Source organism: Geospiza fortis, unplaced genomic scaffold, assembly GCF_000277835.1.
Source record: "Geospiza fortis unplaced genomic scaffold, GeoFor_1.0 scaffold111, whole genome shotgun sequence".
Lineage (NCBI taxonomy): Eukaryota > Metazoa > Chordata > Aves > Passeriformes > Thraupidae > Geospiza > Geospiza fortis.
In genome coordinates, this window is record NW_005054321.1 from 2,959,876 (window position 1) to 2,984,643 (window position 24,768).

At 43.2% G+C, this 24,768-nt stretch overlaps 1 protein-coding gene across 1 annotated transcript in view; it reads right to left on the bottom strand.

The window, feature by feature from the left end:
• Positions 1–7,465: 7,465 nt before the first annotated feature.
• LOC102043948 (exostosin-1) overlaps positions 7,466–24,768 on the bottom strand; it is a 30,458-nt gene continuing 13,155 nt past the window's right edge. The window contains exons 5-10 of the mRNA XM_031056726.1: positions 24,308–24,426; positions 23,491–23,586; positions 20,444–20,533; positions 16,619–16,779; positions 15,464–15,635; positions 7,466–12,966 (exon numbers count right to left, since the gene is read on the bottom strand). Of these exons, the coding sequence (XP_030912586.1) occupies positions 12,781–12,966; positions 15,464–15,635; positions 16,619–16,779; positions 20,444–20,533; positions 23,491–23,586; positions 24,308–24,426 (824 nt within the window). The 3' untranslated portion in view covers positions 7,466–12,780. The remainder of the gene's footprint in view (positions 12,967–15,463; positions 15,636–16,618; positions 16,780–20,443; positions 20,534–23,490; positions 23,587–24,307; positions 24,427–24,768) is intronic.

Here is a 24,768-nt window from a genome sequence, read left to right on the forward strand (position 1 = left end):
TTTCCCTTGAGTATTTTTAAAGACACTAGACACCTAGTGAGGAAAATCTCAGCCTGCACTGCTGCCAAGAGCAGAGTGACAGTGCCCTGGTGCCCCAGAGGGACACGTGCAGGTGCCTTCCTTGAGAGTACAACAGCCCCAGAGGAGAGATGTGCTACACAGCTCCTTGCCAAGGCAAGATCCACACCCCTGATAGAGGACACACAGTAGATATCAAACATCAAGGTCCCTGTTTTCCTCTATGCCCCAGCTGCCCAGAGCCACTCTGATGCAGTGGAGGAAATGTAAACCCAGCAAAATTGGCTTTACAGCTGCTTTGTCAGTGAATTGGCACAAAGCAGCTGGAGCTTACCAGGAGAACTGGCCCTGTTCCTGGGCCCACATCAGCCTCATTTCATGAGGACACTTCAGATGGCAAAGACAGCAGCTGTGGATCCTGAACAGAAATACAATAAAAACAGTTAAAAACAATTACGTACTCTGTGTGTAAAATTGCACCATAGCATATTTTAGGGGGACCCCTTTGAAGTTGGCTGCTTTGGAGCACAGAGGAGAGAACTGAGGCTTCCAGGAGCAGCAGTGCTGCAAAGATCTTATCCAGCAGCACCTTCCTCACTGCCCAACCCATGTTGGAGCATTGAAATTAATTATGCTTGGGTTGAAATGTGCTGCCTTACTGCTGAGTATTTGTTCACTAACTTTCTATCACAAAGAGATTCTTTTAGATTCAAGGAGATTCTGGAGTTACGCGTGAAAAGTTCATTGTTCACACAAGGTTTGCAAAACCTCCTAATATGATGTGATTTAAATTTGAAGTAGCACAACCTTGTAACCAGATTAAAAGGGATAATTGCAAAGGAGTGCAAGACAGAGCACACTTAAAGCAGTGTTTTGGAAATTTAAAGTGAAAAAGGAAAGAGTCAGCACTCTTTAGTAAAAAAGGAGGTTGTGTAAGCACTTGAGAGGGAAAAAGAAAGAAAGAAAAAGCTTTTTTCTACATGGAGAATTAATCTGAGCACTGACCTCCAATCTGCTCTGGCACTTGCACAGGGAGAGATGGGGACATAGTGCAGATGACATAAACAAATCCCTGCAGAAGAAACTCTTCTGGTAGGGACATCCATTCTCCAGTCTCAATCCCAACCATGCTAACACACTTGCATCTTTCATCCTGCACAACTCCTGCTCTGCTAAGGGAAATCTTCCACAGGAAAAGCACAGCTTACAAGGGAAAAAATTCATTGTGGGCAGGTTTGAATTTCTCTAGTAGCAGAGCTGCCACGCCCTGGCACTGAAAGAAAAAAAAGCCAAAGGCTTTTTAGGCTCCCCAAACCCATGCTGAGCCCTTGCAGGTTGCCAGCCTGGAGGATCTACAGGCTCTGATCCCCTGCATTGCTCAAGGCAGGATGAAGGGCAGCAGGCTCAGGCTATCAGCTAGGCTGAGTGACTCTGCTGGGCAAGAAAAGAGATGCTATTGCCTGCTCAGCAGTAAAGGGAAAAGGGAAAGCAGCAGTAAGGGAGAGAGACAGTTATTATAAGTTTGACCAGGGACAGAATTAAATCAATGCAGTAAATGGCACTTAATGCACTTTAGTGACCCAATGCATTTACTTCACCAGACTATGCCATGTGGCTGATCACATTTGATGCATAGCATGAAAAGCACTAGAGGCCATTGCTGGAAAATCTCAGGATGCAAAACAAATTGTCCGGGCACTGCTGTATTTGTTCCATCATTGCTGCACGCACACACACACCCTTTCCTGCCAGCACACTGGATTCCACAGCACCTTCCAGAGGTCAGCTTGGCACTGACTCCACATTCCCACTGAGTTTGCCTTGTCGGGATGAGCAGTCAGGGCTCATAAATAAATTCTGATAATTTCCTCAGTTTGGTTTGACTTAAACAGCACAGCTGGGTTTTTTTTTTGTTTTGTTCTTTTGGGTTTTTTAAAATAAAAATCCAAGAAAACTTAGATTGGAAAATTAAATAAGTGGTGACATGTGCCAGCTGCAAAATACAGCAGGACTTCACTCATTCACACGGCATCAGTCCAAACATACAAACTAGGCAGGCTGTCCTCAGAAAGTTCAAATCCAAGGGTTGTGTGAAGCCTCAGATTTCTTCATTTACCTGACACCTGGGGGATATACAATGTCAGAGCTGTGGAGATATAAAAAAGACAACACAGTTCTAGAAAGATGATAGTTGTTGGCAAAGCTGGGCTCTTCTTGTCCTGGCACTGATTTGCCTTTTTTTCCCTTGCTACCACATGGATGTGTGTAACACGAGAACATGAACACCTCCAGAACAGCTGGACCTGCAGACAGGGTATATCCATAACTGTAATGAGCTGGGACTCAACAGGCTGGGCTAGCCATGCCTTACAATACTGGGCCTCAAAAGTCTGCCCCTTTGTTATACAGGATTAATGACTTTCAACCATTTTTGTAAGTGGCTGTGACTGTGATATTGTTATTGCTGCATGTCACCATAAATCATTACTTTTTTCCAAACCTTCTCTTTAGTTAGAGGTTAAATAGAACAAATGAGTGGAAACTACAACCGCACATGTAACAAAAGGGGTTAGAAGCAGCCATACCCAGTGTTCCCCCCTTTTCATACCAGCTTCTGCACGATGTAATAAAAATTTACTCTTAGACTGAATGTTTCACCTGAGGACAAGAAAGCACCAGCTATGAATCCCTAAAGTTCACATTCCTCATGGCAAAGTGAGGGTATTTATGACTACCCACTTGCTGTTTAGGAACAGTGAGGTGCAGAGAGGTTAAATGGTTTTTTACCTCAGACTAAATCATTAGAAGAGTTGGGAAGTGGAGCAAGAGTCCTACCCAAAGACCAAAAATCACATCAATCAGTCCTTGATCTCATTTCATGAAAAACATCTTCCTCAAGACCTCAGTTACTACTGACATTACCCCTCTAAATGAATCAGACTTGAATTCTGTTACTAGAGCCATAGAATGGAATTCAAGCCCCATCCCCACCTGGGATCATGTCCCACTTTTGGACTCGTAGTGCCCAACAGCACAGTGAGCACAGCAAAGCCCCTGTGAGGGGACGTGTCAGGCCAAGCCATGCTTGCCCCAAAGCCTCACAGCCAAGGAAGGGCACTAATCTCCTGTGGGACCCCAGCCTGGGGCTCAGGGAAGACACGAGGAACACAATAATTTTGGATTCACTCCAGTGTTTTTCTGCTGAAAGCAGAATTTGGCCCTGCTCTAAGAGAGGGAGACAAAAAATTACATTTGACTTATTTGCCTTTGGAGCGATCTAGACAGATTTCAACACTTAAGGGGATTGCATTTAAATCATCCATGGATTTTGAAAACAACATTATTGCTTGGTATCATAAACAATTCCCAATGTTTAGATCTTCCTGGGCTAGACTCAGTTTTAGCCCTAGTAGCAACAATTCTATTAAGGCTGAGGGAAATGGAATTGCAATGAACTGGTATACATTTTTCTTAAAAGTTATAATGTGACAAATGTTTTATTTTAGCTTCTCTTGAGGATTTCCCGGATATTAAAAATAATCTTAATGTAGTCACTGGCTGGCATTAACACAGCACTTTAACTGCCTGTTTCAGGGAAAGCAGAGGACTCTATTTTCCCTGCAGCCTTTCACAAGGTGCTGTTGTTAATGTGCTTTGTTATCTAGAAGTACCAAGACATCACTGGATAAAAAGGTATTTTAACTTCATGCTTTGAAAGTCTAATTCTGTCCTTTCTTGGGCTGAAAACAATCCATTGTCTTCACCACAAACAAGAGGAATTTACACCAATCAAAGCAAGAGGAAAATCCATCTTTTTTCCTGATATATTGACCTCCATTAGTCTGTTTTAAATTCTTGGTTTTTGAATATAGTTTCAGATACTCTTAATTTCTCCATTTTCATACTGTCTTCCCAGCTCCCTAATGCTCCATCAGTGGTAGCAATAGTATGGATATGACAGTTGTGCATACCTTATCTACTGCATTGTACAGATTCACAGAGGTTTAGGTGATGAGACTGTAAAATGGGGCAGATTTTCAGAAAAAGACCCAGCCTAGTATCCACAGAGCAGACCATGGTGGAACTAAAAGCTGAACATTTTGAAACATCTGACCAGAGTAACTGCAGGTGTCTCTCCAAGTCAAGATGGTCTAAATAAACTAGATGATCTTTAATGGCTCTTCCAAACTAAACAGTTCTATGATTCTATCAAGATGTCCTAACAGATCCTAAATTCTTCCTAAAAATGTAGGAAGAATTTCTGTCATCTAGAGGGCTACCAAATCAAATCCTCCCTGGGAGTGCCACAGAGCTCCGGGCGATTAATATGAGGAGGAACTGACTGTGGATCCATTTTAGAAACGAAGAAAACTCACAATGTATCTCTCAATTGCCAGCAACTGATTTGTGGCTGTTTTGTGATTGTGAATGGGAGCTAATTCTGTGTAGAGGGGAAGGGATGAACTTGAGGGAAAATATTTTACAGGCTCAAAATTCTCATTTGCGCCAAAACTTTGAGAAAGTGTTGTATCTTTTGCAGTCATTACCCCAGCAGTTTGTGTTAACACTACATTCTTCTTCCGGAGTCTCAGAAATGGCTTTAACTTACATTTTCTCCAAAGAAATATAGCTGTTCCTTAATTTGCTTCCCCACCACCAGCAAGACAATAGTTAATTACAGAAAGGAGAGAGGTAAGAGCTCAAGCTGCACAGAGCAGCCACTGCAGCATGGAGAGCCCATCCAGCCTTAATTGCAATAGAAATGCAGGAGATGTGCAAATTCAGCTTCCCAGGACTGGCAGTACCTGGAGCTGGCAGCTCATAAAACCTGCACACAGCCCTGAAGCCATGCAGGGAAATGAAGTGTGGAATAAACCATATCATGCAGTGACTAGAATGTCACCTCACACTGTTCAAAATCTTGAGTAAAATCTGTTTCTCTCTGATAACATTGTGGATACGATTAGCTAACAGCTTTAGAAAGGGAAAGCAGACACTTGTTTCTTTTCTCTCTGCTAATCATTTAAAAACAAGAATAAAATGAGGCGTTGGTCAATGCCAACTCTCTTATCTACCTCCATTCAAGTGACAGCACAACGGGCTTCAGTGAGGCTGTTCAAAAAAGCTCTCGAGTGCATTCAAAGTCGAACTGATTATGTGCTAAATATTTTGGGGCAGACCCTCACTTTGTGAAAGGAAGCAAGGTCCCAGGGACTTCACAGACCTGGCTTTGGTGTGTTCCAGCTAAGAACAGTTTTCATTCCCAGTGTGGCAGGCTAGCAGGCAAAACTGACACCAGCGTGGGATTCCCTCACTCAGCACATCAATACAGAGATCTCCAGTGCAGGCTTTTCTTCCTTTATGGATCACTTTTCTCTAGAGCAGAGATGAAATGGGCACAAGTCCCCTGGGATCCTCCTCACCTGATTGGTTTTGGATTTGGTCTCCACTTCCTCTGCAGGCTGCCAAGGGGCGCACTGCGACAGCAGGGGTTTGGTTGAGGTCAACATTGCACTTCTGAGGTGACTTTCCCAGTTTTCTCCTTTACCTCATTTTGGTTCACATCACAGGGCTGATGCCTCAGGTTTCAGCTTTTGTATTTTTCAGATTCTGTACTGCTTTAGTGTGTACTTCTGAGCTTCATATTAGGGGATAGTAAGCTCTCTTCACAGAGTAGGTAGAGAAAACAATTCCTTCTCTAGCTGGGGAGCCAAGGACAAATGATCCAAATTTCAGGATTTGGATCCTAAGAGCCCAAGTGCATAAACAACATGGACTGAAGAGAGAAAAACAAGAAGAATGGGACATCATGGGCTAAAGCTGTAACTGGACAATTAACTCCCATATTCTAATGGACCAGAACTTATAAAAGTGAGGGACCCCATGACCAATTTTCCATTTTGTGACCATTTTGGGTTCATCTTGGCTGTAGCCCTGGCTGGGCTCTTGTGCTGCCCAAGGTGTATCCATTGAAGCCTTTTAATAAATCCCTACTTTATTCTTTAGCTCAGTCTAGCCTCTGTTCTAGGTCAGCCTTCACAAGACATCAGGGCCACACTGGAGCACACAAACTGGACCCTTTTCAGATGAAATAAAGCTGGAAGGGGCAGATGTTGGACCTGACACACTCCACCCCACATTTACATTCCCACCTCAAAGGTAAATACAGTATGAAAGTCAGGTTTCAGACTACAGCTCTACACCAGTCAGTCCATGCTAAATGCCAATGGAGACATCAGTCTTCTGGTGGCTTCTACAGATGTATTTGCATTTAATCAAATTAATCCCACCACAAGCTGTTTTGTATAAATAACATAAGAAGACCACAGAATTCAAGTGCTGAAGAAGTGTTGTAAGATAATTTTCAGGGAAACATTTTGTGTTCATTTTCTGGCAGGGAGAAGCCCATAGCCAGCATCAAACACCACTGACTGCTGGGATACTGTTTTGAAGGAATCTGTAGTGGCACTGAAAAAAAGAGCAAACTCACATCGTTCAACCTCTTCCCAAGATACATCAGTCTTCCATGACTGGCAGCTCAGATGGGTTGACAGTATAAGGACCTCTGCATGCCCTGGCAGTCTGAACCCCAGAAGGGATGAGGTCAGCCTGAACATCTCTGATGGGAACAAACCAGTGGCTGAGCCCTCAAATGTACAAGCCATGATCCTGGGCCCATTGGTGTTATCAGCTTTTCCAGGGTGGGATTCATCCAACCAGATGTTGGCATCTGTGCTGCAGATCCTGCAATTAGTACGCTGGCACCATCAGCAGAGAGAAACCAGAACACATGAGGCACAACTTATCTCATGCTAAAGCCCATGTCTGAAACAGGTGAGGAGAGAAATCCCCAGCAGCTCTTTGTCCTGTTCATCAGCTGTGCAGGGAGACAGCAAGGCCAAGCTCTGACAGAGAGAGAGGGGATGCTTTGTGCACATGTAGAGTCAGGTGGGCTGAATGCAAACCCCTGTGACTGTGACAGGCTTCTGATACCCCCCTAACAATAAATATGGGTCATAAATCAATACATCCTCAGCCTGCAGGCATCAGTCTTCAAAGGCCTCCAAGCTGGTGCAGCGATTATTCTTGCACATACACATTACAGTGACTCCATTCCTACCAATGACTGTGTCACAATGCAGGGACACTGTCCTGCTTTACACAAGTGACACAGACCAAAAGCTCTGCCCTCAGGTAGGACAGCAAATTCCTGTCAGTGCTGCTGGATTAGGACACTGTGTACATATGCTACACCACGTTTGTCAGTGCACAAGAGACACAGGATATGCACAGAGCCAATGCTCAGTCAGGCTGAGAAGAGAGCAGATAAAGAGCCTTTCATTTAACTGCCCCAGATTGAGATACGTGGCAACTGTGCTTCCAAATTTGCATTCTCAAGAACCAAAGCAAGATTTGTTATTCTACCTTAAAAACAAGAACACACTGCAACAGAAATGTACGTCCTTTATTAACAACTTTTCAAAATAAATCTGAAGAAAAAAAGTCTTTGGTGACACTATCTATAAAACCAACCTATCTTAGATGGTAAACCTATGATGGTATACAGGTTAATGAAGTAAACCAAATTATATGGCTTTTAAATTTCTCATTCTCTCTTTTTCTCTCATTCACACATTTGCTTTAGGTTTAATTGCACCATGTTGTCAATAGTCAAACAAAGACGGAGAAACACTTTAAAAAAGATGTGGCAGCACTATGAAAACATTGGTAATGCATTAGAAAATTTTTCTCAAAAATGTACATTTTATACAAAATAAGATTGTATTTTTGTTTGCTTTTTTGCTTTACATTTGCCAACCTAAGAATTCCCAGTTCAGGTTTCCATTCTCATAATCCAAACACTATACATATTTTCTCTCAAAATAAATATACAGAATTATGTACAAGGTCGCAAGGCCCATTGGATCATCACTAACCCACTGTGAAATAATCACTAAAAACATTGTGAAAGAATGGGAGGGAGCATCTGAAAGCATCTGATGAGTCCCATACCCCCCAGCCCCCCAGTTTAACCCTTGCCTAATTTAACTCCCTCTAATTTAATTCCAACTCAAAAAAATGTGTGTGAAGACAGTTAAAATAGTGGTATAAAGGCCAGCTTGACTTAGTTTTAAACAAGGGTGAGATGTAAAAATTTTGGAAGATGCAATTTTATTTCCAGCAGACACCAGCTACGACCCTGTGTGGGGCAGGTCCCTCCTTGGAAGACCACAGGTGCATCCTGTGAAATCCCACTAAAGCCCAGGGAAATGGCTCTGTCAGGCTGATGCCCTTGAAGGCCACATTTCCAGAAGAGACATCAGAGCCCACCCGGGAATGGAAAAAAAAAGAAAAAAAGAGCAGACAACCAAACCACCCTCTGCAGTAGGAGGATGTTTAAGTGGAGGAATTAAATTGTTGTCGATGGATAACAGATGTTATGGTATTCCTTTAGTTTCAGTAGGGGAGTGCAAAAGAGGAGGACACAACATTGGACACTGGGCATGTAAAGATTTTTTAAAAATCTGAGTCTACATCTAGCTCTTTCTTTCATTGCTTCAAATGATGACTTCCATTCTCCAAACGACATCTTTTGGTAAATGAGCTATTTTAAAAGGCGCTCATTGGCGAAAAATTAATTTCTTTGCCAAAATTGGCTCTAAAAGAAAAATTGCAACCTGAAATTGATCAAATCCACAATGTTTTCCAATGGAAAAGATCAAAGTGCTCAATAGCCATGCATTAGCACACCAGTGTGTTCACTGAATTATTACAAAGCTTAAACATTCACATCTAGAAAAAGGTATGGTAATCATTAGAGATTCTCACAAAATAGAAAGAGGGCAAATAAAGTCTTGTGCAGGCCCAAGGGACTGCAAGGAGTGCCAGGCACTTTCTATCTTGGAAGTTTGCCCCTATTTTTGTGTCACATTTTTCTCATGAAACCTTTCTCCAGCAATAGATCTCATTCAATTATAACTGGGAAGGGTTTCTTTGTTTTTTTCACCTTTAATAAATTCAATTAAAAATTCATCAGTTCTCCCAAACTCTAATCCCTACTTCTATTCTGTTTTAATGGCATGGATCTATTCACATTCATCCACCCATCTCACCCCTGATTAAATTAAGGTCAGTAACCTTTACAAAAGGCCACATGCGTAACACTCAGTCAAGTCATCAGGCATTCAAGTACCTGTAAAGTAAAGGCTAACATAGCCTGCTGTTAATGAAAAATAATAATAAAAAAAACCTACAAAAGGAATAACAAGGAATGAACCTTGTTTCAGCACCATCTGAATTGGGAAAGGAGAAAAAAAAGAATAGAGAACCATTAACTTGCACCTAGGACACGACGAAAGAGTGATTTCATTCACTAAGGAAACAACAGAGCTCTGTCCAACACAGGTGGACGTGGGAGGCTTTGCCTGCTGTCCTCAGGAGCGGTGGCCAGCGGTGGCCACAGTGAGTGTAACACACAGAGTCTCTGAGCTGGGTCTGTGTCCAGCTCTTCCCCTGCATCCTGGGGCTGTGGACACGGAGAGCGACGGCCGTGAGGGACATTCCTTCCCAGCACGACAGCTACACCCGGGCAACACACGGCAAAGAGAAATGCTCCTACCTATCCACATCCCTCTGGAGCTAAGCCTTCCATTGTCACTTGTTTAATTAGCAATCAGCAAACACAAGGGGCCTCGAATCACACTGAGAGTGAACTTTAGCACAGTCTCTTTCAGCCACCCCAAAAAGTGACGATAACAGAATGTCAAACAGCTTAAAACCTTGGCCTGACTTGCTGCACTCCAAAAATAGTTAGTTACTCTCTTTCTAACTGAAACTCCAACCCACATGCCCCCAAATGGCATTTACTAAAACCCAAGCAGAACTGTAATTTTGTTTTACTACAGGTCCCTCTTGCTGGCTACAGACCAGTCAGTGACTGCTTCCCAGAGGTGCAGATGCTCTTTGGACATGGGTGCTCACTCACCTGCACATGGCACATGAGCAAAAACGTGAGCTCTGCAAGCCTCATCCAGTGTTTGGCACATTCTCCAAAAAGGGAGTCTAAGGAGAAGGTCTATTCCAGTCCTTGAATGAGCTACCTGATCTCCAAGTCATGGGAGCCACTGAGCCTTTCACTCTGGAAAATAAAATCACTGGATTTCGCCTTCCCATGAAGATCACCAAGCACAAACCTGAGAGCACAGGCAAGTTTCAGATTCTTACAAGATGTGGGCAGCTGAATTAGCAGCTCACCCAAACACAGACTGAAATATATCCTTCTCTCCCTGGCCTTGCCTACCTACTGCTGCCTCTTTACATTTCTCTCCACATGCTGATTTAACTCTCTAAATTGGTATTAGAAAAAGTCAACAAATCACTGGACAGTTTTCCATGAGTTTAGAGAGCTGAATGGGCTCACAGAAGCATCTGGTGGCCACCGCCATGGCAGAAGGTGTCAGGTGAGACTGCATGGTCAGGGAGTGGGAGAGCAACAGGAATTGAGGGAAAAGTGGCACCTCTTCCTTTCAGCAGCTTAAGTCACTAGCTGCAGTCTCACATGTTTTGGCAGATTCCTTTAAAGATTTGGTTCAGATTTACAAGGGTATGTAGTAATAGGTCAAGGGTTAATGGTTTTAAACTGAAAGAAGGCAGATTCAGATCAGGTATTAGGAAGAAATTCTTGACTGTGAGGGTGGTGAGGCACTGGAACAGGTTGCACAGAACACACTGGAGGGGTCCAAAGCCAGGCTGGATGAGGCTCTGAGCAAGCTGGTCTAGTGGAAGATGTCCCTGCCCATGGCAGGGGGATTTGAACCAGATAATTTTCAAGATCCTTTCCAACACAAACCATTCTATGACTCTAAAACAAAATGCCAGGAACCTGATGGTCCTGTCCTAACTTGATGCACTCTGTTCAAATGCCGCAATACATATGCAAAGCAAAGCACCCTCTGCAAGTCTTCACATGTCAGGTTGCATTCAACATTTAGCAACATGTACTTTTCACTTTGACAGCAACTTTCTTTTTAGGAATAATAATCTTACCAGGAAGAGAAATTATTTGAGCTTCACAGCATTCTCTCTACAATCAGTAACTATTACTTTTACAAAGAGGAAATTGAGGCATGCCCTGTTATGTGAGTTGCTTAAAGCTGCATATTAAATAGGTGCTTGAACCTGAAGGAAAGAGGTGGTCATTCTGGTCCAGTTACTCTTCATCCCTACTAGATGGGACTGGTAGTGACTGAAGAGTTGCTACTCTTCATCCCTGCTACCAGACTGCCTGCTTACAAAGAAGTGAGGTATAGAAAGGCTTGCTGGTCTTCTGGGCATCGGCACTAAACCCTCTTGGTGTGACTTAACAGAGCTCCTCTTGGGGTGGGGAAAATTACAGAGCACCCCGAAATGTGAGGGTTTGAAACATCTTTAAAGTGCTTATTTTCTTAGCAAACTGGAATGGCATTTTCCTGACCCAAATCACTGCTTCTGTTTTCATTCTTCAATGTAAAGAAACACATAAATAAGCAAAGGACTACAAAAAAAATAAACAACTGGAATATTTAAATTTAAAAACACTTATATTTGAAATGCTAAAACCATTTTGGAGCATGAGCAGCACTCATTTTTCAGAAGCAGGTTTTTTGTATGAGTTACCCTGCCCCAAGCATGCCTGGGAACACCACTGGTGCCAGGACCCAGTGTCTGACTATATGCTTTACTTCAGGTGTCAGACCTCCATGAGGGAATGTTTCTACATATTTGCACTTCCAAAAAAAGAAACAAAAAAAAAGAAAAAAGAGAAGCCCATGCTTTGATTTCAAATAAGCCAGTTAGAAGCCAAATTCCTGCACTGCAAGCACCAAAGTGCTTTCTTGCTTTCCATCACCACTCCTTTTACCCTCAGAACAAATCTACTTCTGGATGTTTAGCTGCCAAGAGGCACCACTGCCCGCAGCAGGGACTTGCACAGGCTCTGGGTGTCCCCCAGGACCACCATGCCCCAGGGTGCTGTGCCATCCATAGGCAGGGACACTCAGATGTGCCTGGTGCTGTGCCATCCATGGGCAGGGACACTCAGATGTGCCTCCCTGAGCACAACACATGGCCCTGCAGCCCTGCTGTGCACATGTGTCCCTGTGCTCCATGTCATGCTCCTCCACAATAATGCTCCTCTCTCCCTTCAAGGCAAGGCTGATTGCCTTTAAAACAGAGGTCCCCAACCAGAAGGATCTGCCCTCTCATTTGGCTCCTTGGAGATTCTCCAGTTTTCCACCTGTCCAAAGGATTTCAGCCACACAGGGGCTGCTACTGGATTGGGGAAAACAGTAAAAAAAAAGTTGGTAGTAAAGAAGAAATATTAATACTTCAGTTCTGTCCTGTTTGTGCTCAGTTTGTTTCTGAACCTGCTGCATTTTCCCCCAGTGAGATTCCAGCGTTTAACTGCGCAGGGAAAAAGGAATGAAAATTGCATTGACAATCAAATGCATAAAAGAAAGAAATGGCAGCTCTGAAATATTCACAACCAACACAATTTTGATTAAAGAAAGAACTCTGTTTTTAATAGGTTTTTTTTTTGATCATTAAAAAAGTTTAAACCTGCATAGCAATCATTTCAAAAATAATTATTTAATGTTCCATAATGAAACTGTACACGACCTAGTCCCAGCGACAGCAGCGTGCCGGCAGTTTGGTGTGGAGCCCGGGCGGGCGGGGCCGGGCGCTCGCTGCCGGCGGCACAGTCCGGCTCCCTCAGCAGCAGCCTCAGAGTCGCTCAATGTCTCGGTACTTCTTCCTCAGGATGGAGACCTGGTCTTTAAAGAGGACAGGATCGAGCCTCATCTGCGAGTGGATCAGCGGCATATAGCCAAACCAGCTGGCAAAAGTGTTCATGCAGCTCTGCCGCTGGGCAAAGTGGTCGGGGTCGGCCCAGCGCGAGGCCCGGGACGTCTGTGAGGAGAGGAGAGCAGAGATCAGAGTCACCCTTGGCACACAGGATGGTGGGAATGTTGGGAATGGTGGGAATGGAGGGAATGGTGGGAGCTGGGCCAGGCGTTCACCATGGTGCCCAGCCGCACTGGGGCTTGGGGACACACGGCTCTGTGGCAGCTGGAACCTGCCTGGGGGGCTCAAAGAGGGGAAGAACACCCTGCCCACAGCAGATCCAGCAGTGGTGAGCTGGACGCCCCTGACTTCCCAAAGAGAGCAGAGGACAGGGCAGCATAGAAACATGAGTTCGAGCATGAGCCAGCCTGTGGAACACAACAGCCACAAGCAGCACTCCCAAATCTTGCCAGCACTCTATTTCACCTTATCCCCCACTCTTCTTTCCTTCAAACCCTCCAGCTATTTCAGAGATACAACAAGTTCTTAAAAACCACCAGGAAAAAACAGAAGGCCATTGCTTTCCATCAGAGGTGGACACCCAAGGCCAGGCCAGTTGCTGCCCATGGTCTTCAGCCATAGAAAGAAAAATTATTCAGGGTCAAACCTGAGCTTTTGCAGTTCAGATCTGCAGGAATTTATACACAAGTAATTTCAACTTAAATGTCCTCATGTGCTTGGCATTACTCTTGTGTGTAGGTGCCCTGCAGTGAAAAGCAAGGTGCTTCCAGGAATCCCTCTGGCCAAGTCCAGTGCATCAGCACTGTCTCACAGACTCAAAAAATGAACTGGACTCCCACACTACTTCATATTTAACTCTGACCCAAGGAAAACACCATGGTCTTTGACTGCATACATGCAGTAAAGTAATCCCTGTGGATGTCCATTGAAACTCAGCAGCTCTGGAAAAAAAAGGCCCTACCAACTTTAAAGCTGCTATTATTCATTGTCTGTACCTAAAGAACATTTATAAACATAATAAAACTATTATTTAAGATAAAGTATGAATGTTGAGAACCTCAGGGTTTTTTGCGCCACTTCCCATGCATCTCTCTATAGCACTTATGTTTCCACTATACTTTAAAAACAAATATAAAGTGATAAAGTCAAAGGATGTAAATTAAAACATGAAGAAACACATAAAGTCAGGGACTTGCCAAATGACTGTGATAAGGCCTGTCCAGTTCAGCTCAAGTGGTAGGTTATAATGTGCATTGATTGCAGCCTCCTGATTATACAGAGCCACTAAAGAGCAAGTAAAAGCTTGTTGCTAGAGGATTATAGCAGGCATTTTGGCCATTAACACTGAATTTCCATATGACTATTCATCTCTGTCACAACACTGAGGTTATGTTAATTTTTTATTTGTCTTTCAAGGAATTATGAACACGGTCCATTACATTTCCCAAAGCTGCAGGAACAACTTGTCTTTAGGAGAGAGTTATAGTTCATGGCTGACTCGAGTCACCCGTGCTGTAAGATGAAAAATGAATGCTCCAGCTTTGCCAAACAGCCAAAGCACAGCCCTGTGGAGAGGTGAAGCTGAAGCTGGAAGCAATAGGTACTTTCTGGATGGCACCTTCTTGTTCACAGAAGGTCTCCTGGGCATCCAGATGAGTCAGAACTGCTGAATGCTACCAATGCTACCTCAGGTGCCAGCATAGTGACACAGAGATAATGCAGTTTACAAACTGGCATGGCAACTCCCCAGTCAAAGATCTGAGTAATGCTACCAGGAGAAAATGGGAGGGGAAAATCCAGGGTCCGTTTCACCTGCCCCCCAGTAATGGTGGCGCTGTTTGCACTGAGATCACTGACACTGTGGCAGCACAGAGGGGAGGCTGCTCAGGACTTGCAGGCTGTGCAGGACTTGCTATTCCCCTCATTGCCCTCTCACACAGGGTAGGAGGACAAGTGTCCCCACACTACCATGTATCCCTGTTGCTAGAGGTACTTCTGCAACGACAGAAGGCTTATCCAGTATCTGGATGAGGACCTAAAACAAGCACTTCATGGCTGCTAATGAGTGATGGCATGACTGTGGGATAAAATGTTCCCTGTGGGGAAAAAACACTTGCATATCACAAATTATCTCTGTTGTGACAGTTCAATGTCAGTGCTTGAATCACACTATATAATTTAAAATAGCACAGGGACAGCCTGGTACATTATATTAATTAATAATAATAAAAAATAGAAAATCTTTCTAGAATTTACTTGTGCTTCTAGCATTCCATGACTAGGTCTTGGGTCTAGAATACTTAGAAAATTAGGGTTTAACTGGAATTCAGTCACCATAGTCATCAGTTTCAGGAGTTTGGGATCACCATGAATAACATCATGTCATAAAACTATGAAGGGAAGCAGCATTCACAGTAGATGTTTGCCAGTTTTCTTTTTTCTTCATTATAATAAGCATATCTAAAGCCTATTCACAGGTCTGCTAAACTAGAAACTGCAAAAATATTTGACAGAATTGTACCACTCTGTAAGCCTAACCTAGAAGTGAACCTGTTACATTACCAATACATCCCAACTGCTGAAACATGCTGTGATTACATACCTGTCCCATCATGGTCTCCTTATACTGTTTTTTCTGTGTTACTTTGATTGGAGGCAATTTTGTCACAGCTGACACCAAAAAATTCATTAGAATGTCCTCACAATTGGCCAGTTGGTCCACCATATTCTTTAGGCTGGCAGGCAGGTAATGAGTGTACAGGTAGTGATAATATCTGAAAACCAACAGCAGTGTTATTAATACAAGTCACTGGGCTTTCAGGTATCCAGGACATTTCTACGTCAGTTGAAACCCAAGTTTTGTACTCATCTCCCCATATAGCACTTCCTTTCTTTGGTCTCACCCTCCAACAAGAAGGGAAAACAAATCAGTTTCTCATCAAGACAGTAAACAGTGCTAAAGGAGAAAGAGAACATGTACCTTTTTTGCAACCGTGTTGAAAGAAACAATGTGGGCCTAAGTATCAAGATAATGGACAAGGAGGAAGGAGAGCCCCACTGTGCTACAATGTGATAGACAACACTGATGAATTCATCCTCCCTCTTTTCTTTCCAAACTGTTCAGCTGGAAAGAACTCGCATTAAAATTGCCCTTCTACTGTTCTCATTGTTGAAATTATTCTCCTTTGGGTCTGTATCATCCCCTGTGGCCTGTCTTCTCCTTTGTGGAGGTGTGGATTAAGATTCCAGAATTTTCTTTTTCTTTAAATGTAGAGAGGGCCTTGGTCTGCTGAAGTTCTAACAGCATAGGTTTCCTCCAACATGCTGCAATATGCTGAACTGTCACGTGCCCATTGTACTACATTTCTAGAGTAGCCAGAAGACTTTGCAGTCTGTAGCTGTCAGCCAACACATACCCAGAGCTGGTCTGGAAGTAACCTCCTTTCTGCTATGCTACAGGCCATTCAGCCAAGCAGCTTAATGAATTCGGGAACTCTTTGAAGTATGTAATTCCTGATGTTAAAAAGAGCAGTCCAACTGCCTCAAAACACAAGTGACTTCAAAGAGACCCAACAAGTGCAGTAATGATTACCAGATCCCCAGAGCTCAACCAAGAACTTAAATTATTACCCCATAAAAAGTAGACCCACTTACTATCTTTTTTCCCCCTCCCCAGAAGAATGTTCTTCACACCCCACCCCCTCTTTACTATTTTGTTTCATACAGAAGAAGGATAGCAGATGCTCTGGATTCTTACTTGTGGTAAATAGCAGCTCCTGTCAATACCATGGAATAGTCATTAGTCCATTTGGAGGTATACCCCCACCTTTCCTTAGTGTTGTCCCAGAAGTGACTGCGTGCAGGATAGCCTACAATCCTCTCTGGAAAGCTCTGCCAAACTGTAAAGGCAAAATCCACCTGTGGACAAAGGTACAGGCCAAATGAATACTGAAACTGTTTCAACAAATGTCAACAAAACAAAATACTACCTTGCCACTAATTCGCAGTTCAAAATCTTGGAACTGTTGCAAAACAGTAATTCTGTGTATTCATCAGTAAATTAAACTGACTGCTTGACATTTTGCCCTATAATTATGCACATTTTAATGGTTCCTGTTAAAGGGAGTCTAGAGCATCACAGCATTACATTAACATTTTCAAGCTTGCCCTTTACATATCAAACCTTTTCAAGTTTCAGAAAGAATGGGTGTAGGGGCATGTATTTATACCTCGATGCAACACCAAGGGGCAATGGCCACGTGGTAAACTGAAATTTTTGCACATCTTTGTGCATTGAACCTACTGTTTCAATCGCTGTTAACACAGAGTTTCGAAAATCAGGAGTCAAGTACTTTAAATGGTAAAGGTGGCTTAGTGAAAATAAAACAGACAATCAGTATGGAGTCCTTTTATATTTTCCAAGTGTTTTGAGCCTTCTGAAGACCATGTCAGTCATACTTTCAAGACTGTCAACATGACCAAAAAGGTTCAAGATATAGCTTAAAAAAGAGGAAGACAAAATTCCCATTTAGTTAGATCGTATAGGGAGCCTAAACTTTATGAAAAATGCTTTATATTGTATGAGACACAAGACTATGTCAAATGCTCAAGTGCTGCCAATGGCCATTGTTTTATTTTATTGTCTTGCTGTAACTATTCTAATAACTCAAATCTCTGAGAATTGAGAAGTGACAGGACATTGCTACCCCATGATCCTACCAAACAAAATCTAGTGATATTAGGAAAGGGATGATCAGGGTAGTTTGCAAAAGGATCATCAGCATGATATTTGGTCAAAATATATATGGAAAGATTTTATCAATGGTTGGCAGTCCCTACCCTTCAACTTAGATTTTGGAGCTCAAGCTAGACTGAAATTTTTTAAGAGTTATACACAATTCTTATTGTCCTATTCAAACCCCAAAAAAGAGGGCTTTGTTTCTGCACTGCTCCCCTCAGTACCAGAGGGACCTAAAACTTCCCTCAAAAATGTTTGAAAAGCCTTCCAAGAATGCCGTCAAAGTTAAGGGTGTAGAGGTTAGGTAAAGAATAGCTGCTCTGAGAACAGTCCCATTTTGTGTTGATTACTGTCAGACTTCTCACATTTACAGTGTTTTTATGAAACAGAAGAGTCGCACATGGGCTGAAATACAAAGTTAGGGCCTGGTTATTTTCTTTAAAGTTGTTTCAAGGAATCTGAGGCCAACCAGAAAGACAATGTGCACAAAGCAGTTACCGTTGTGATAGTTCTGATCTCATCTAAATCAATACCACATGAAAGAACTGAAGGGTTTTTTCCCTATAAAGGCCTTTCCCATAAAACGTGACATGTGTTTTCTTTAGAGAAGTCTGAGAATCTCAAACTTAAATAAATAATAAAATTGCTGCACCCAGTGCCCTCTCTTGTGCTTTCAAGTATCTGCCCTTGCACTAGGGAGATGCAGTAAAGCAACCATCCTAAGAGAAAACTTCCTTCATTAGAAAAGCCCCTCGGGTCTCATCCTAAGTGATTTCCAGCAGCACTGCCACTCTTGGCTGATCACCAGGAAAACCCAACCAAGCTGGCAGTCTCTTAAACCTCTGGATCATGACCCACGCAGATTCCTAATGACTTCCCATGCACACACCCTCTGTGCCTGTGGAACAGCTCCTCTCACAGAACAATTACCCCCCGTTCTGTTGAGAATGGAAAACCTTTACACACCAGGGTCAGACATTCTAGAAGATGTGCCTGGTGACTGCTGCTCTCAATGGGAATGTGATTGTCTTTGGCCATGTTTCTAAACTGCCTTTTCTGGGCCTTGTAGCTGTGCCATCACAACCCTCTATGAGTAGCTAGTTTCAAAGGATATGTCACATCACACTGGTATAAGCTGTACTGTGGGGTAAGTGAAGCAATAGAGAGTTCTCTCTTCATGGAGAGCCACCAAGCAGAGCTGCTGGTGTGGCACCCTGGCAGAGACAGGCTGGAGCTGCAAGGTGGGCTCTAGCAAGAGCTGGCCAGCTGGTTCTGTCTGCAGCACGGGGACAAGGGGGCTTGTAGAGCAAATACACAGAATCAGCTGTAAGTTGCTCACAGGAGCAACAAAGAAAACAAAGCAAAGTAACAAAGCCACAAAGAAAAGTGTAGGCTGTCTCACACAACAGCAAGTATTTGTGCTTCAAAATGTTTAGGGTAAAACATGGCCAAGTCAAATGAGAAACACTATTTATTTAATACTTCAGATGTGTTCCAGAAGCCTGTATGACTCTGAAGTTTGTAGGATGACTAAATACCAGTTAAAACAAAACAAAGACTCAAATCCTCGGGGAATCCACAGGCTGGATTGCTGTAAATACCCCATCAGTGCAATGAAGTCCTTTAGAGGTATTACCATGATCCCCAGGGCAGCTGAGATGGGACCCTTCATCCTGAGCAATAACCTGCTTAGGAAGTCCAGCCCAAGAAGAAATGTCTTTTATTGCTTTGGGGTTTCTTTGGCCTATGCAGGGCTTTGCACACAAGTGCTTTGGCAGCAGCCATATTATTCCTCATCTAGCAGAAACTACCAAGGTGTAACATTGGCATCAAACAGGTTCAATGTCAACTATTTCTTTCATTTTTGAAGCAAAAGAGGGCTACCAAGGCTGTTTCTTGAGCAGTCTAACCACAGCACAAAATCTGTACAGGGGAGAAGAGCAGTTGCAATCTCATCCATTTAGAACAAAGTGACATCTTAGGGTATATAGCAGTGACTGAAGACTAATGTTACACATTTCTTCACTGACATATAAGTACTGGCAGCATCAGTGAAAGATCCTCATCACTGACAGAAATGCATTTTTATGTAGGTGAAGTGGGGAGAGCAGAATGACCATGGACATGGAGGAAAAAAGGGAAAACAAAAGAAAATCGAGTTTTTCAAGCTATTCCCTGGCCATCATTAATAATGTATTTCCCAAATATTGCACTCTATATAAACTGTCATCGGTTTCCCTTGTGGTTCTCAGGAAGAGGTTCTAGAAATCAATACTCATCCCAGTTGTAAAAATTGGTTTTCTACAGTATTTTTCTTTTCTTAGTGCTATCTTGCTCTTGGCACAGACACTCGAGCACCTAAACTAGCAAAGATCTCCAATTTTATGGGCTGACACAATGGAGAAAGAGCATTCCTCAGTGAAATCTGCACTAGGGTGGCAATGATGTCTTTTGGAGTGATAGCGGTCCCTCTCTGCTGACAAGCCTTCCCCCTCTACCTACACCCTCTACTGATACCGTGGGGGGAGAAGCCACCCCAATCAGAAAAGTGAGAGCAGAATATTAAAGCTGACTGCTCTTGGCTGCCTACACCCGCCTGCAGCTATGTTACTAAAATAATAAAGAACGGAAGCACCATATGCTGATGATGAGCCAATTAACCAGGGCGAAAGCTCCTCTGATGGCAGGCAGTGGCAGGGCTGCTGAAACAAGTGCAACACCTTAAATCTGAGGAGTGCAGCAGGAAATCTTGTAACATTTGCTCACTGGCAAAGGCAAGAGAAGAGCGGATCTGCTGTGCTCAGGCTGAGCCCAGGAGCCAGGCAGACTCCCAGAGACCCTTACCTCAGTGGTTGAAAGCACGGTGTCCTCATCCAGGCTCAGCACTGCGTCTGTCACGATGTTGTCGTAGGGTAGGAAGCGACTGCTCATAACCTGTGGGTATTCAAGGCAGGAAGGGGAGGAAATAAAAATCTTGAAGGACTCATTTCCAAGGCAAATACTTAATTTTATTCCTCACTCTTAATTCCTCTTGTCTGAGGTAGGTGGCATATTTCTGTCTGATGGAAAGGACCCTTCAGCTCAAAAGTCAAGGAGTGTCATTTTTGTCACCCCAGCAGTCAGCCAATACCTTCTATCTGAGGAGTAATTTCTGAATAGACCTCCCTCTTTGCAGCAGGCTGCTTTCCTTTAGTGACAAACTGCGCTGGTCTGTGTTGATAATTAATGTGCCTACAGCTTCTTTGTGGAGGATATTTTCCCTGGTGGTTAGGACTGTCCCTCTGCTCTCCTACAGGGTGTGAGGATCAGAGGTAATGAACGCCGAGAAGGACTTTGCAGCCTTCATAAGCTTACACAGCTGGGAAACCAAACAGCCCAGGCTGTGTGTGAAGGATGTAATACTACCAGGATGGTGCAACATTCTCAATCAGAAAAGGAGAACACACGAAAGAACTCGAGCTTTTAAAGCTCAAATCAAGCTTTATCTGCATGAAGAATTATATAGGTATTGTAGCATTTTGAGAAGTCAAGTTCTTAAATGACCTTCCAGTACCTGAAAGGAGCCTGAAAGAAAGATGGAGAAGGATGTTTTATAAGAGCATGTAGAGACAGCACAAGGGGGAATGGATTCAAATGGACAGAGAAGAGGTTTAGATTAGGTATTAGGAAAAAATTCTTTACTGTGAGTGTGGTGAGGCACTGTAACAGGCTGCCCAGAGAAACTGTGGATGCCCCATCCCTGGGAGTGTTCAAGGCCAGGCTGCACAGGACTCTGAGCAACCTGGTCTAGTGGGAGGTTTCTTGGTCCATGGCAGAGGGGTTGGCACTGGATAGTCTTTAAGGCCCTTCCAACTCACACCATTCTATATATAAAAAACCTATATACAGAATAAACTTTTTAAAGATATAGCAGGACACTCCTCAAAGTAATAGGAAATAGATGGGAAAGTGGATCAAAAAGATAACAGCAAGAAATGGAAATCCATATGGTTTCTTTATCAGACTAAGTAGCACCTTTTGAGAAGAATAACTCATGAAGAATAACAAAGACACAACACAGTTTGTTTCCCTCACTTACTAGGACAAACAGCCTGGTTCGTTACTAGACTTCTTTACCAATTTACTATGCCAAGAGAACACTTCAAAGATCAAGCCCAGTAAGAGGAACCCACTGTATGGAAAAAGGGACATGGAGGAGTTTTACACAACCCTCCTAACTGACATGGTCAGTTCTACATCCCCTGCAACCTGTTTGGGAACAGGTCTTTGGAATCTATGCCTTGATTCGGAGAAAGATCTGTCTCCATAATCAAGATGTTCACAATGTCTGTCTGGAGAGCATCCCTTCATCACTGTGATGGCCTCGGTCCAGGGATGCAGGGCTCTGATGAAGAGGTGATCTGCCTGGGGCTGAGGGTTTTGCTCTGCTTACACTAAGATGAAGCAGAGCAAGCAGGGAGCAGGAGACCCATGTTCTCATCCCTAATCTTTTACAGACTGTGCAAAAATTTTAAGTAGTACAACAGTCAGGACTTGCCATGTATTTTTTTAATAGCTAAAGTACCCTTTTGTAAAATGGGTGTTATAATATTTGATTTCAAGGGAAGAGTGAAGGTTTGGTAAAGGCAGACCACCATGATCAGCTGCATGGAGTACTGGTGCCTGCCAGCAGGCCTTGGCCAAATTTGGAGATGAAAAGCAGTTTCTTTGTGCAACTTTTGAACTGTGTTGCTCTGGCTCTGCAAACTTGGTCCAAAAAACCAGCTTTGCACATAAGAAGCCATTTGGCATATGCTGGGGTATTAGAGGGAAGAGACTGTCCACTATAAACACACCTTTATGTACTCAGGAGACTCATTTGTAATCTAAACAGTGCTGGGGCCAATTTCTACAAACATTATAGTACTGGTCAGAGATTTCTCCTCTATCTCACCTCTGCTAGTTTTACAAAAAGAAAATAAAAACACCCAGAACATTCAAAAGGCTCAGAAATCTCTACAACCTTTGTTGGCCCTGCAGCAATTCTGATACTGTTTATGTGGCTAGCTAAGGCCAGAGCCTTTAGCTGCCAAACTTGCAGGGTCTTGTTAACGTGATAAGGAGAAAAGACCAAAGACAAAATTACAAATTAAAAATAGGATTGTACAGGCAAAGCAACTAAAAGTTCTCTTTGCCAACACAGAGCTCTGGAGCCAGCTGACAGAGACGGCAGAGAGGTCCAGCTCAAATCTGTTTCAAATTCTAGAAGCAAGAAGTCTTGCTCCTCTCAGGCCTGCATTTGGAAAGGACTCATCCACTTAAGTGAGTCTTTTCTCATCTGATGGCATCTATTTTCACTTTGTGAAAGTACAAACAAGATGTGTGTTGCACAGCAAGAGAGGACATGGTGATTTTGTTCCCACACAAGTGTTCCAAGCCCCCTTTTTTTTTTGATGGCAGCAGTACTTCTCAAGTACCATAAAAGAAGATACTTTTCAAAGGCAATTTCTCATTTTTAACTCTGCTTTTGAGTCCATAGCTGACCCCCGAGTCTTGCATGTGACTTAGACTCAAGGAGTGCAGCTGCATCACTACTTTCATGCACCTGCAGAGAGATGGAATCTCCAACGATGGGGTCAGCACTCTCTGCTGCTGGGGTCACATTTCAAAACTGAGTCCCACCTGTGAATCTCAGATTCAAGGCATTAATTGTCATGCTGATGATTTCTGAGTGCACAGGGCCCATGCATGAAACACGAATCTGCAACTAAGCTGGTACAAAAGGCCAAGGAATAGAAGGGAGCTGTCATTTTGTTGGGAACTACAAAGCTTTCACCAAAGCCGCTGGAAAAATCAATTCCCGTCCCATCAGAGAATGCAGGCAACCTTTTACCATGCTCTTCTCCACCTACCTTGCTTTCTCCTTCAATGACTATGACAGGCACAGAAGTGGCAGGCCAGCGGTGTTTGGCTGGGAGGGGTTTATCACAATTCCATAAAACAATAATCTGAAAGAGAATATTGGACCATGATCAAAGACCTTTGCGGTAATGCAGCCCATATTCTAAGGTCTCAGATTTCCAGACAGATGTATTAAATTCAAGTTAGGAATTTCAAAATCCAAAGCAATAAAACAAATCTGCATAAAAATAACACTTCCTACATTGATTTCACCCAAGCCAACTACTTACAATATATATCCTCTCAGGTAAATACAGGTTGGACAGGAACTGGGGAAGTCTCTGTCTCAGCCACATGATACAGATGTGACTGATTTACTGTGGCTCTCATTAAAGGCAAAACTGCTTGTGACACTCCGCTGCAAGAGAGTGCTCCCACTGAACTCCACAGAGTTTTATTTAGAGAAGCCAAAAAGCTGGCACTGATGAGATTAAAAGTCACAGCAGAAGGAAGGAAGATCATGTAACAGCTCTTGAGGCATAGGCATCCTTATACAGTTTGCAGCACACACAATGCTGGTCTTTAAAGTGCACTCCTTACTTTACCTGTCTCCTGTAACAATGGGTTTAATTACTATCTCTATTCAACTCCCATTATACTCAGAATTTTTATTTCCCATGCATGTAGGTCATAGACCATAGAAATCTCAGAGGAAAGAAACATCAGAATTGAAACAGAGGGCTGAAACAGGGCTGAGTCATGAGGCTCCACATTCCTGGCAGAGTGGTTTGTCTCTGCTGTGACTGACAGCCAAACAGTGCTGCTTACCTGCGCACAGTACTGGGACTTGGCTACAGCAACCAGGAGTTTCAGCACAGGCTGAGATTGGGAAACCAGGGGAGTTACTGCGTGGATAACGGCAGTGAATGTGGAAAGAGGCTTCAGACCTGAAGTGAAGAGAGATGTGTTCAGTAAAGACAAAATCGCCCCAGTTATTACAGATTAAAGGACTTCGGGGATGGAAAAAACAATCTGCACTTAATGCAAACCTTGCCAGGTTTTTTTAGGTCATCTCCCTTCCTCTCAGATACCAGATGCTTCAGAGGAGATCACACTTCCCTTTAACTCCCACTCTGTGCCTTTAACTTCCACTCTGAAATACCGGACTCCAAAACAATTATTTCCTTTTCTTACTCACTGTTTCCACAGATGTTCTGTTATCTCTTTTTTTCATCCAGTTTGTCCCACAATATTGACATCTAGTTTGTTCAGCCAAATGTCTTTCTCGA